The sequence below is a fragment of the Stomoxys calcitrans genome, chromosome 1 (assembly GCF_963082655.1).
Source record: "Stomoxys calcitrans chromosome 1, idStoCalc2.1, whole genome shotgun sequence".
NCBI lineage: Eukaryota > Metazoa > Arthropoda > Insecta > Diptera > Muscidae > Stomoxys > Stomoxys calcitrans.
The window spans coordinates 190,349,694-190,363,870 of record NC_081552.1 but is presented as its reverse complement, the minus strand read 5'-3'; the positions used below and the strand labels follow the sequence as shown (position 1 = coordinate 190,363,870).

At 40.1% G+C, this 14,177-nt stretch overlaps 1 protein-coding gene across 10 annotated transcripts in view; it reads right to left on the bottom strand.

The window, feature by feature from the left end:
- LOC106083973 (NAD(+) hydrolase sarm1) overlaps positions 1–14,177 on the bottom strand; it is a 254,351-nt gene that overhangs the window by 53,978 nt on the left and 186,196 nt on the right. For all 10 annotated transcript variants that reach the window (XM_059361119.1, XM_059361120.1, XM_059361121.1 and 7 more), the window contains 2 exons: positions 4,883–5,181; positions 430–811 (listed from right to left, as the gene is read on the bottom strand). In XM_059361119.1, the coding sequence (XP_059217102.1) occupies positions 430–811; positions 4,883–5,181 (681 nt within the window). The remainder of the gene's footprint in view (positions 1–429; positions 812–4,882; positions 5,182–14,177) is intronic.

Sequence of the window (14,177 nt, the reverse complement as noted above, 5' to 3'; positions counted from 1 at the left end):
TATCAAGTTGAGAATATAAGAAATAGTACAACAAAAGAATGGAGGGGTAATTTTGATGGCAAATTCAAAGGGAATGAGCCATAAAAAAATACCAAATATTTTGGTTTTATGTATGTGGAATTTACTTTCTCTTTTTATGAAATAATTTTTCATCCATATTAAGATGAACCATTCGGAATTGAAGTAACTTCCCAAGGACAAACGCTCCAAACGTTTCCTTCAAAAAAAAAAAAAACTTTTCAAAGACAAATGCGCCAAACTTTGTCTTTCTCATCAAGGATGAATTACATATTCAAGGATTAAGATTTTTGTATCAATGATGTCATGATGGCATACAAACTCCATCAACGAAATCAACTATGCCGGAACTATGTTCTTGTGGCATTTGTGACAATTCAAATTTATATCATCTTGCAAAGTGGTACTTACATGTATTACAGCGGCATTTTCCTCTGTTTTAACACCATCCATTTCCATGCGATTGCGTGACGCTGCCGCCGCCTTGGCCTGTTGATAGTCAATGTCACCGGTTTGAAGGCGTTTACTTTCGGCCAAATTACTGGTCGCCTGTTCCGAACTGAAGCCATCGGTGATAACTTTTGTTTTCGATTCTGTTTTTGTGCGTTTCTCTTCGAATTTCACTGTATCGACCAGAGTGCCTTTGGAACCACTCAGACCATTTGTGGATAATTGATTGGAGGCCTTAACTAAATCCATATTTAAATTCATATCATTATCATCGCTGTCGTCGGGAAATGTGATATGGGGTTCGGAATTACCATCCACTATGTTTTCCAAAGAGGAGCGTAATCTGAAAAATAAAGTAATAAAAAAACATGTACTTAGTACAGTTTGCAAGATAGACACACCATGTGTGATATCAATCTGTCGTTATTGTCATATAGCTGCCAAATAAACCGATAGCCCGATGAAACTTCTTCAGAATTTAGAAGGGAAAATTAGTAACCGATTTAGCTGTAATGTCAGAGGCCACCGTAGCGCAGAGGTTAGCATGTCCGCCTATGACGCTGAACGCCTGGGTTCGAATCCTGGCGGGAACATCAGAATATTTTTCAACGGTGGTTATCCCCTCCTAATTCGGGCGACACTTGTGAAGTACTTTGCCATTTAAAAACTTCTCCCCAAAGAGGTGTCGCTCTGCGGCACGTCGTTCGGACTCGGTTATCAAAAGGAGGTCCCTTATCATTGAGCTTAAAATTGAATCGGACTGCACTCATTGATATGTGAGAAGTTCGCCCCAGTTCCTTAATGGAATGTTTATGGGCAAATTTGCATTGTATAGTCAGAGGAGGGTGCCACAGGTATGCATTCGTCGGAGGTTATTAGCGAAATTGTTTCTGAACTGAAAATCCTTTGGGCAATAAGAAGTTTCGACTCCCTGATGATGTCGCCAGGCCCTGATGATGTATCACCGGTTGAATTACAAGCTGTGTCTGATAGACATGTTCCCTGGCTTAGGGAGATATACTCTGCTTATGTCAGGATGTCTATATACCAGTGGAATGGAGGGACACGAAGGTCATTTTCATTTCGAAAGCAGGGAAGCCCTACCACATGAAGGCGAAAGATGTTCGTTCTATTAGTCTGTCATCTTTTATGCTGAAGACTCTTGAGAGGGTGATAGAAACATATCATAGGGCAAAGTTCCCGGGAGATCGCCTGTCGCGGCAGCCACATGCATAAAGTAAAGACAAATCCACTGAAACAGTCATTCACGACCTGGTCGTCTACATTGAGGATTCTCTCGCTGTCAAGGAATATACAATGGTAGCATTTCTTGACATGGAAGGTCCTTCAATAAGGTAAGACTGACGTCAATCATGAAGGAGTTGGAGTTTCTAGGCATCAACTCTACTCTAAGAAAGTTTTTTAATAACTTACTTACAAAAGGATGCATTACGGCAGGCTTGGGATCTGTGGATCTAAAAAGATGGGTCAGCCTAGGAACACCTCAAGGAGGGATTATAAGATGCTGAAAGGCCGGGAGATGTGTTGATAAAGCATCATTGGCGGAGGGCTTGATTAGCAAGACTGTGACCAGAGGGACTCCTCAAAAAGTGGTTCATCCCGTCTTATGTGGCTTCTTGTTCTCAATGGGATTCGGAGGTTGCCTACGCAACCTCGATCAGTAGGCATTGAGAAAGCTGTCTGGATGGGCGAGGGCCAACAGGCTTGTCATAATTCCCAGAAAAGATGAGCTGGTAATTTTCACTAGCAGAGGAAAGCTAAGTGTTTTCAAGCGACCTGTCTTAGATGGGGTAAAGATGCCGTTCTCTCCAGAGGCCAAGTACTTGGGTTTGATCCTTGAACAGAAACCAAGTAGGAGAATAAATGTCGGGGAAAGATCATGTTTGGATGTTTGCTGCGGTTGTTGGGCGGATACTCCCCTATGAATGCCTGGTGTGGCATAGGCCTTCGGACAAATGTGCCTTACCCAGATTGATTGTGAAGGTATTGGGTGCTACTGATTTTTGAAGTGTCTTGAGAAGGCTTTCTTATTCGACGTTTTCGATCTTAGGCCTGTTCACCTGCATGTTGAGTGCGTGGCAACAAAGATCACCCTAAAACTGAAGGAGTCAATTACGTTGCGCTCCTTCAACTTTGGGCAATCTTTTGGGGGATGGAGATACGGTGTAGCGGTATGCTATATGCGGCACGACCGATAACATACCAAGAAAGTCTTTCCTTTTCAACTGGTTGGATATCGTTTTCCCGAAAAAGGATGTCTGAACTGAAGGTATCCCGCTCTTCCCCGGACCTTCTGAATATATGGTTGGGTATAAATTGGTTGAAGAAGGAAGCAGGTAGGAGTCTTCATTGAAATCCATGGAATCTGGGTGTAAACTCTTTCAGGCAAAGGTCTTTGTGGGTCTAAAGGTCAGACTGTCACGATACATGTGAACAGTTAGGCGAGCCGAAAACTCAGCGCAGATTGTGCCACGGAATCAGTGACCTCTCTCCTGTGTGAGCTTCTTGATTGGATGCACGCCTTCTACGATGATGGTGTGAATTAGGTGTGTCCTGGTAACTGTAGGTTGCAGGGTGGCAAAGGTCCTGTGCCCAAGTTTTTCGCGGAACGTGACGTCACTTATCGCTGAAAAAGCATGTCTAAGGACTGCAAAACTTTCATACTACATGGATGGATGAAAGCTAGAGGACAAAGTGAACCTGTGGGTCCACATTGAGGACCCAGGGACTGAGATTAGTTTTCGACTGCCTGACGATACACCGATTTGCCGATTTAAGTTCCCAAGTCCATTAAAGCCACTTTTTTATCCGAGTTCGCTGAAACGTGGGACAGTGAGTTGTGTTAGGCCTCACAACACGACTTCTATGATGATCGCGTGAATGAGCCCAAGGACTTCTAGAATTCCATGCTACATGGATGGATGAAAGCTAGAGGACAGAGGGGCCTTTGGGTCCACATTAAGGACCCAGGGACTGAGATTGGTTTTCGACTGCCTGACCATAAAGCGATTTGCCGATTTAAGTTACTAAGCCCATTAATACCACTTATTTTTAACCGAGTTCGCTGAAATATGGGACAGTGAGTTGTGTTAGGACCCTCAACATCCATGTTTAATGCGTCCCAGATCGGTCTATATTTGGATATAGCTGCCATCTATACGGATCTTCCAATTTAAGGTTTTAAGCCCATAAATGACGTATTTATTAAAAGTTTTCGCTTAAATTTAGCACAATGAGTTGTGTAAGGCTTTTCGAAATTAGTAAGGATTATGGGCAAGATTGGGTTATATTCCATATATACCGTTTTTTTCGATTTAAGGTCATAGGCCCATAAAAGCGCATTTATTATCCGATCTCCCGATTTCTGATATAAAAAAATATATATAGCCTATGTTTCCTTTCAGACCAACCTACACAATTTCTACAAATTTCAAGGTAATCGGTTCAACCGACAAACATATATAAAAGATAGCTCCCATATAGACCAATCTCCCGATTTAAGGTCTCAGACCATTAATAGCCGCATTTATTGTCCACTTTCGCTGAAATATAACACAGTGAGCTATGTTCGGCCCTTCGACGTTCATGTCGAGCATGGTTTAGATCGGAGTATATTTGGTGGCCACCGTAGCGCAGAGATTAGCATGTCCGTCAATGACGCTTAACGCCTGGGTTCGAATCCTGGCAAGACCATCAGAAAACATTTTTGTGAGGTACTAGGTTCGAATCCTGGCAAGACCATCAGAAAACACTTTTGTGAGGTACTAGGCCATGTAAAACTTCGCTACAAAGAGGAGTCGCACTGTGGCACACCGTTCGGACTCGTCTATAAAAAGGAGGCCCCTTATCATTGAGCTTAAAACTTGAATCGGACTGCACTCATTGATATGTGAGAAGTTTGCTCCTGTTCCTTAGTGGAATGTTCATGGGTAAAATTTGCAATTTGCATTTTTGGGTATAGGCCCCATATAGACCGATCTACCGTCTGAAGATCTTTCACCCATAAATGGCGTATTTATTACCCGATTTTGCTTAAATTAAGTAGAGTGAGCTATTTTATACCCCAACAAATCAATCCCGACTACGGTGTAGATCGGATCATGTTTGGATATAGCTGCTATATGTATGTATAGATCTCCCGATTTTCAGTCTTGAACCCATATAAGACTCCTTTTTTACCAGATTTTGCTGAAATTTTGAACAGTGCATTGTGGCGAGTTTGGTCTAGATCCTACTGTACTTCTTTATATCTGCTATGGGTTTAGAATAGTGAATTGTTAACCGGATTTTAATGAAATGTTTATATATATCCGAGGTGGTGGTTATTCAAAGTTCGGCCCAGCCAAACTTAAAGCCTTTTTACATGTTTTTCTTTAAAGCATGATGTACTTACTTTTTCTTAAGTTTATTTATGGCATCTGAACTGTTTATACTGAGATCGTTAATGGAGGGTGGCTGATGATGACTGAGGGTTCCCGTGGAACCAGTAAGGGCGGGTGATACATTACGGCCTAGCGCCAAATCATTGATCTCTGACATGGAATTCTTGAATTCACTCATATCGCGTTTCAATGCTGCCGCTTTCATTTCTGTTGAGGTGGAGGAGGAGGTGGACGACGATGAGGTTATGTGATGTAAGCGTGATTTCTTTTCGACACGTGTCGTTGTACTACTGCTGCTGCTATTAACGACCTGAAAAAAAAAAAAAAAAGGCAAAGTATTAACAAAAATATTCAACTATTTTTATACCTTCCACCATACGATGGGGGTATATTAATTTCGTCATTCTGTTTGTAACTATTCGGAATATTCATCTAAGACCCCAAAAACTATATATGTTCTTAATCTTTATGACACTTTAAGTCGATCTAGCCATGTCAGTTCGTCTGTCCGTCCGTCCGTCTGTCCGTCCGTCCGTCTGTCCGTCCGTCCGTCCTATCTGTCTGTCGAAAACACGCTAAGTTTCGAGCTAGCCGCTTGAAATTTTGCACAAATACTTCTTATAAGTGTAGGTGGGTTGGGATTGTAAATGGGCCATATCGGTCCATGCTTAGATATAGCTGCCATATAAACCGATCTTGGATCTTGACTTCTTAAGCCACTAGAGGCCACAAATCTTATTCGATTTGGCTGAAATTTTGCACGACGTATTTTGTTATGACTTCCAACAACTGTGCTTAGTATAGTGTAAATCGGTTCATAACCTGATATAGCTGCCATATAAACCGATCTTGAATCTTGACTTCTTGAGCCACTAGAGGGCACAATTCTTATCCGATTTGGCTGAAAATACGCATGACGTGTTTTGTTATGACTTATAACAACTGTGCCAAAAATGGTTCCAATCGATATAGCTGCCATATAAACCGACTTCTTGAGCCTCCAGAGGGCGTAATTATTATCCGATTTTGTACAACGGCTTCTCCCATGACCTTCAACATACATGACAAATATGGTCCGAATCGGTCTATAGCCTGACACAGTTCCCATATAAACCGATCTTTCTATTTTACTTCTTGTTTTTTTTTTAATTCTCTGCCGTCTTTCCTTTTCTCCCTGTGTATTGTAAAGACATTGTGTCTGCAGCCCCCGCACACCTCCTAAATACTGTGGTTTTTTAAAATTAGAACTCTTAATTCATTCTCTCGTGTCGTGTCATAAAGTAACACGAGTTTAATTTTCTTTAATGAAAATATTGATATAGTTTTTTTATTTATCAATTTTTCTCCTTTTTTCTTTGTTTGTTTGTTTTCTTCCCCTCCATTTCTGTTTTGCTAAGAGCGCAAAACGCTTATCAAACACTGGTCGATTAACTTTATCAACAGTTTCAATGCTCTGTTGATGTTATTATCGTCAATAATGATTTTTTTTTTTACCATTTTACCATTGCCATGGAAGACTCACAAAAAGATGCCTATAAAACATTGAAATGCCAACGTGAAAGAGGGTGGTGACTATACATAACATATAACCTTTTCCAAAGTGGTAGGTGGTTTAAAATTGTGGCCTAAAAATGCAATTAAAAGCCAAAAAAAACGCATTCTTAGTATTATGGCAAGTAAAACGCTCTAATTTTGGCTTGCGTGGAACTTGGGCCAAAATCAGAAAAATTGAGATTTTTGGGGGTTGATGAATTTAAATCGAGGGATCGGTTTTAAGTCTTCTAGAGGCTCAAAACAACAATTAATGCGTTAAATTTTTATATGGGGCTGTATGTATTTATGGTCTTCTTTAATAAAACTAATGTATACTAGGGTGGTTCAATTTTGGGTATTGTCAAAATCGTAATCTACCACAAATTCTAAGAAGAACTGCTCCACAAATCAAGAGTCTAAAACCAAAATCGAGCTTAAGGATTTTGTTCATTTAGTCATTTCGTTTGCAACACATCGAGATATCGATTTCCGACCCTACATAGTATATATTGGGTTGCCCAAAAAGTAATTGCGGATTTTTTAAAAGAAAGTAAATGCATTTTTAATAAAACTTAGAATGAACTTTAATCAAATACACTTTCTTTTTTTCTAAAGCAAGCTAAAAGTAACAGCTGATAACTGACAGAAGAAAGAATGCAATTACAAAGTCGCAAGCTGTGAAAAAATTTGTCAACGCCGACTATATGAAAAATCCGCAATTATTTTTTGGGCAACCCAATATATTTCGGACGTCGTAAAAATCTAAAACGATTTAACGATGTCCGTGTGTCTGTCCGTCCGTCTGTTGTAATCACTCTACAGCCTTCAAAAATTGAAATATTGAGCTGAAATTTTGCACAGATACGTCTTTTTGATGCACGCTGGTTATGTTCTTGAGCGGGCCAAATCGGACCATATTTGGATATAGCTGCTATATAGACCGATCTGCTCATATTAGACCCTTTATGGGCCCATAATTGCTTTATTTTTCACCCGATTTTGCTGAAATTTGAAAAAATTAGTAGCTGAAGGGTTCCCGACATCTAACCCAAATATGGTTCAGATCGGATTATATCTAGATATAGCTACCATATAGACCGATCTCCCGATTAAGGGTCTGAAGCCCATAAAAGCTTTATTTATTACCCGATTTCCGAATTTGATTCAGTGCGTTAATTGAAGCCTCCCGACATCTGACCTAAATATGGTTCAAATCGGACTATATCCATATAAAGCTACCATATAGACCTAGACATATAGACCAATCTCCCGATTAAGGATCTGAAGCCCATAAAAGCTTTATATTTTAACCGATTTCGTTGAAATTTGAAACGGAGAGTAGTTTTAAGTCTCCCCACATAGGACCCAAATATGGTTCAGATCGGATTATTTTTAGATATAGACGTCATATAGACCGATCTGCCTACAAAGGGTCTGAAGCAAATAAAAGCTTTATTTATTACCCGATTTCGCTGAAATTTAAATCAGTGGGTTAGTTTAAGCCTCCCGACATCTGACTTGAATAAAATACAGATAGGACTATGTTTAGATATAGCTACCATATAGACCGATCTCCCGATTAAGGGTCTGAAGCCCATAAAAGTTTTATTTTCTAACCGATTTCGATAAAATTTGAAATGGTGAGTAGTTTTAGACCTCCCAACATAGGATCCACATGTGGTTCAGATCAGACCATATTTAGATATAGCTGCTATATATACCGATTTACCGATAAAGGGCCTGAAGACCATACAAGTTTTATTTATTACCCCATTTCGCTGAAATTTGTATCAGTGGGTTTGTTTAAGCCTGTCGACATCTGACCTAAATATGGTTCAGATCAGACTGTATCTACATATAGCTACCTTATAGACCGATCTCCCGATTAAGGGTCTGAAGCCCATAAAAGCTTTATTTTTTATCCCATTTCGCTGAAATTTGAAACGGATAGTAGTTTCATGTCTCCCCATATAGGACCCATATATGGTTCAGATGGCATTATTTTTAGATATAGACGTCATATAGACCGATCTGCCTATAAAGGGTCTGAAGCAAATAAAAGCTTTATTTTTTAACCGATTTCGATGAAATTTGAAACAGTGGGTTATTTTAAGCCTCCCGACATCTGAACTAAATATGGATTAAATGGGACTTTATTTAGATATAGCTGCCATATTGACCGATCTCAAAATAAAGAGTCTGAAGCCCTTAAAAGCATTATTTTTTAACAGATTTCCCCTAAACGGAGAGTAGTTTGACGCCTCCCAACATAGGACTCTAATATTGCTCAGATTGAAATTTCGAACAATGAGTAGTTTAATTCCCCGACATCCGTCCCAAATATGGTTCAAATTGGACTACATTTAGATATAGCTGCCATATAGACCGATCTCCTGATAAAGAGTATGAAGCCCATAAAACCTTTATTTCTTATCCCATTTCGCTGAAATTTGAAACAGTAAGTAGTTTTAGGCCATCCTCTATCTGGCCCAAATATGGTAAAGATCGGACTGTATTTGGATATAGCTGTCATATAGACCGATGTGCCGATTAAGGGTCTTAAGCTCATTAAAGCTTTATTTATTACCCGATTTTGTTGAAATTTAAAATACAAAAACAGTGATTTGTATTTATTAGACCACTCAATGTCCGTGCCGAATTTGGGTGCATATGTTATCCAATTTTCACCGGATTGTGATGAAAGGGGGTTTAGATATATACCCGAGGTGGTGGGTATCCAAAGTTCGGCCCGGCCGAAATTAATACCTTTTTAGTTGTTTTTTTTTTGTAAAGGATCGAAAACGGAAGTTTGTTGTTATAACCTGGAAGGAGGTTTTTAATAATAGACCCATGGTTTCTGGTACCAATCCTTCTTAGAATTTGTCTTAGGTTAGGTTAGGTTGAAAAGAGGGTGCAGATATTAGCCTGCCCCATGCCACTATAGACATACACCTAAGCCAGTAATCTGCTTGTTGTGCGCTCTAAAAACTAAAAACTCGAAAAGGAAATTTTATATTAGAAATTTCGTGCTTTTTACAAATTCCTTAAGTCACTCCTCAGTCAGCATCTGTAATAGGTCATTTATGGTGGTCACCCAAAGTAGTGGCTATAAAATGCCTCCCTGTGGCGTGCCCTGTGCCACTTTCTCCCTTATATTTATGTCATAGGCTACACAGTTAATCAACCTGCTCCTTAGCATATGGTTTATCCAGTCTCTAAGAACCGGGTCCACCCGGTACTAGTCTTAGAACTGGATCAGTGTGTCGGTCCGCATATTATTACACACTCCCTCGATGTCAATGCAAACCGCCAATGTGTACGTCTTGGCATCGAAGGATTCTTCTATTTTATGCACAACCTCGTGCAGGGTAGTCTCCACCGACCTTTCCTTGACATAGGCAGGCTTTTTTTTTTCAAGCAATTTGCTGCATGTCCTATGTATCCGCGCTTCAAAAGTCCACCTACTGCTCAATACTTAACCGGATCCAAAGGATGGCTTGTTTGTGCATCACAGCCGCACTGAGACGACACCATCTGATGCACTGAATTTAATGCTACATCTTATGCCTCTGGACATTGTGGCTAACCAAATTGCAGCGACCACTGCCCTAAGGTTAAGGGAGTTTTCTCATTGGTCATGGGGCGGCTACGGACACTGTGCTATCCTTGATACAATATCCGATGTTCCAGGCAGTGTGGATTACACCCTAGCTGAGCCGCTTTTTGATAAAAATTACTGTACCACTATTCCTGATAGAACCGATTGGAACTACGATATCCCTGGTAATAGAACGTGCATGGACTTCTATACAGATGGTTCCAAACTAAACGACCAGGTGATCTTTGGGGTGTACTCTAAAGATCTAGAACTGATCATATCTAAAAGGTTACCCGATCACTGCAGTGCGTATCAAGTGGAGATCCTTGCAATTAAGAATGGCTAAGATATAATGTCATAACGACGATTGACATTAATATCTTCTCAGCCAGCACAACGTATTTCTGCACACAAAACCGCCCTCGAAATCTCTCAACGAGATGGCTGAACAGTTCAAAATTTACCTCTTCTGGATGCCGGGCCACAAAGATATCCCAGGGAACTGAAAAGCAGACAAGCTTGCGATACTGGGAACTACCCCCCACATTTCAGGGGTACTGGAATCTGTGGGTATGCCTCTAGCGACATGTAAGCTAACTTTTCAGGACCAGGCCCGAAGGACAACGAATGATAGATGGTCATAAAGAGGAGCTTGTGAGCATTTCAAAACTATGTGGCTTTATCTAGACTTGAAGAGGTCTACCGCTTTGCTGTCATAAGCTAGAACAGACGTCTCAGTCATTGTGTCCCTCGTGACAGGTTACTGTCTAATCGGAAAACAGCCAGCAAAGACTTTTGCAGAAGCTGTGAAGACATCGAAGAAGAAGAGGCTAAAGAACATCTTCAGTGTGTGTGTCCCGCACTAGCAGTCAGAAGGAGTTCCACTTTAGGTTCTCATTTCTTTGAAAACCTGGGCTTTTAAAAACGATCTGGATGGTTCAACGGTAGGAACCAAAAGGAATCTTCCTTCTTGTGAGTCTGATGGCAGACTGTCACTTAAACCTAACCTAACCTATCATGGTATCCACAATGGTATTGAGTAGAAAGGACATAAGGCCTATAGGCCTTTGGTGTCACATAACTTGCCTTGCCGGGCTTGGGTATACCACCCTTGCCTACTGCCAGACTTTCTGATTATATGCAAGTACTAGGCAAATAAATTTGCAAATTTTGCCCATGAACATTCCACTAAGGAACAGGGGCAAACTTCTCATATATCAATGAGTGCAATCCGATTTAAGTTTTAAGCTAAATGATAAGGGGCCTCATTTTTAAAGCCGAGTCCGAATGGCATGCCGCAATGTGGAGAGAGAAGTTTTTACATGGCATAGTACCTCTCAAATGTTGTCAGCATTGGAAGGGGAAAACCACCGCTGACATTTTTTTTCTGATGGTCTCGCCTGAATTCGAACCCAGGCGTTCAGCGTCATGGGCGGACTTGCTAACCTCTGCGCTACGGTGGCCTCTTTAGGCAAATTTTGCCATAGAAGGCGCTTGATAGTCGGCCTGCTTTTGTAGTAATGCCGGAAATATGCCATCAGGTCCGGGTGACTTAAATGGTTTGAAGCTGCTCAAGGCTTCCTTGATCATAATTTCTTTTAGAATAAACCTTCGTTCAACCTCGTTCCAAGATTTCGGTGTCTCCGTGAGTGGCGTCGTATCCTGGGGAAAATGGGGTTTCAGCAAAAGTCTCAACATGTCCTCCGTTGTTTCTGCTCTCACTCTCATGCCGTCTACTTATGTTTCAGTTTGGACATGGGTTTTTGAGAGTAACTTTTTCATCTTGGCAGCGTCATAAACGCTATCGACCTGGTCACAGAAAAGCCTACAGAAGGCATGTTTTGCCGTTCTGCTAATCTCATTGTATTCCTTGAGCGGTGTGTAGGAGACATTTCAGTAAACTTCTGCTAACTTGCGACATGCTCTGTTGTAAAATCTGCGGACCTCTTTGCCAATATTGCGAATCTCCCCGGTTTTCCCGGCTGATTTCCTTTCTCGCGGAGGACAACTATCTTTGGAAGACCCCACTAGTGCAGTCGTAACTCTGTTGACATTGTTGTCACATTGTCAATACGATTCTATCAAACATTTGGTGTGCATGTTTTTTCCCCCATTACAAATTGATGCACCCTAATGTATGCCATCATCATTACTTGAACCCTGCCTTCAAGGGAATTCACTATTCTTATAATAACTGTTCATATTTAATGCCAACATCCTCCATGCTTAAAAATTGAAAATGAAGCCATTGTTAAGCCTTTTTGGCAAGCCTATACCAGATCAATCAAACAATATTAAGCCAAAACAAAAAACCAAAGCAAATGCTCATTAAGGAACTAACTACTCAGTACAATTACCACTTGAACTACATACAGTTCCTTTTCAATCATTTGTGTGTAATCACATCAAGGTACGAGTATGCCAACAAATGTACGTACATACATCTGATCAAAAAGTTCTTGAGAAAAATGCCAAAAATGTTGTCATGTTTTGACAGCTCTTGATTTTGCAATGACAAATAGTTGTACAAGTGAATGCTTTCATTTAAATACCTATACACATACATACATACATCTGTATGTGTATGTGCATGGGGTAGTTTGTGATGATTTTTCTGCTGTCAACATTCTATTTTTATAGATTTCCGCCAATTTCTTATATACTCAACTTTGTTGTGAAATTTACTATATTTTGATGATTTTTTCCATTTCAATTTTGGCGGTAAAAACCAAAAGCAAGAGCTCTTGAAATTTGAAAATTTTGTATACAATCTTAAATAGGATATTGTTTTATGACAGGTACTTAAATATCAGTTAATTCGTTATAGAACTTCACTAAACAAACAACTTGACTATGCTTCGCCTCAAGAAATAATGTTGTTGAAATAATTTGACAATATCCATTATGATTAGAACTACGCATTTGATTGGAAAATGAAAGCTTGAACATTTAAAAGTACATAAGGTTTAATGCTAACAAGTGTAAATGCGCTAAGTTTGACCGCCCGAGTATGTGAAGAATTAACAAAATATCAAAAAAAGTGTCAAGTTCGGCCAAGCCGAATCTTGGGTACATAGAAAAGAAAACGCAAAATCGTTTTCAATAAAAACAAGTAAAAAGGCATTAAGTTCGGCCCGGCCAAACGTTGGATACCCACCACCTCGGGTATATATGTTAACCCCCTTTTGTCACAAACCAGTGAAAATTGGATAAGGTATGCACCCAAATTCGGCACGGACATTGAGTGGTCTAATAAATACAAGTCACTGTTGAATTTTGTATTTCAAATTTCAACAAAATCGGGTAATAAATAAAGCTTTTATGTGCTGAAGACCCTTAATCGGCACATCGGTCTATATGGCAGCTATATCAAAATCATATTTGGGTCGGATAGCGGGTGGCCTAAAACTACTCACTGTTTCAAATTTCAGTGAAATCGGTTAAAAAATAAGGGCTTTAGACCCTTTATCGGGAGATCGCTCTATATTGCAGCTATATCTTAATATAGTCCGATCCAAACCATATTTGGGACGGATGTCGGGTGATCTAAAACTACCCACCTTTTCAAATTTGAGCGAAATCGGATAATAAATATGTCTTTTATTGGCGTCAGACCCTTTATCGGGAGATCGGCCTATAGGGCAAATTTCAGAGAAATTGGAGAAAAAATTAAGCTTTTACGGGCTTCAGACCCTTTATCGGCAGATCGGTCTATATGGCAGCTATATCTAAATATAGTCCGATTTAATCCACGTTTAAGTCAGATGTCGGGAAGCCTAAAAATACTCACTGTTTCAAATTTCAGCGAAATCGGTTAAAAACTAAAGCTTTTATGGGCTTCAGACCCTATATCGGCAGATCGGTCCATATGGCAGCTATATCTAAATATAGTCCGATTTAATCCACATTTGGGGCGGATTTAGGGAGATCTAAAACTACCCACTGTTTCAAATTTCAGCAAAATCGGTTAAAAACTAAAGCTTTTATGGGCTTCAGACCCTTAATGGGGAGATCGGGCCATATGGCAGCTATATCTAAATATAGTCCGATTTAATCCACATTTACGTCAGATGTCGGGAAGCCTGAAATTACTCACTGTTTCAAATTTCAGCGAAATCGGCTAAAAAATAAGGTTTTTATGGGCTTTAGACCCTTTATCGGGAGATCGGCCTATA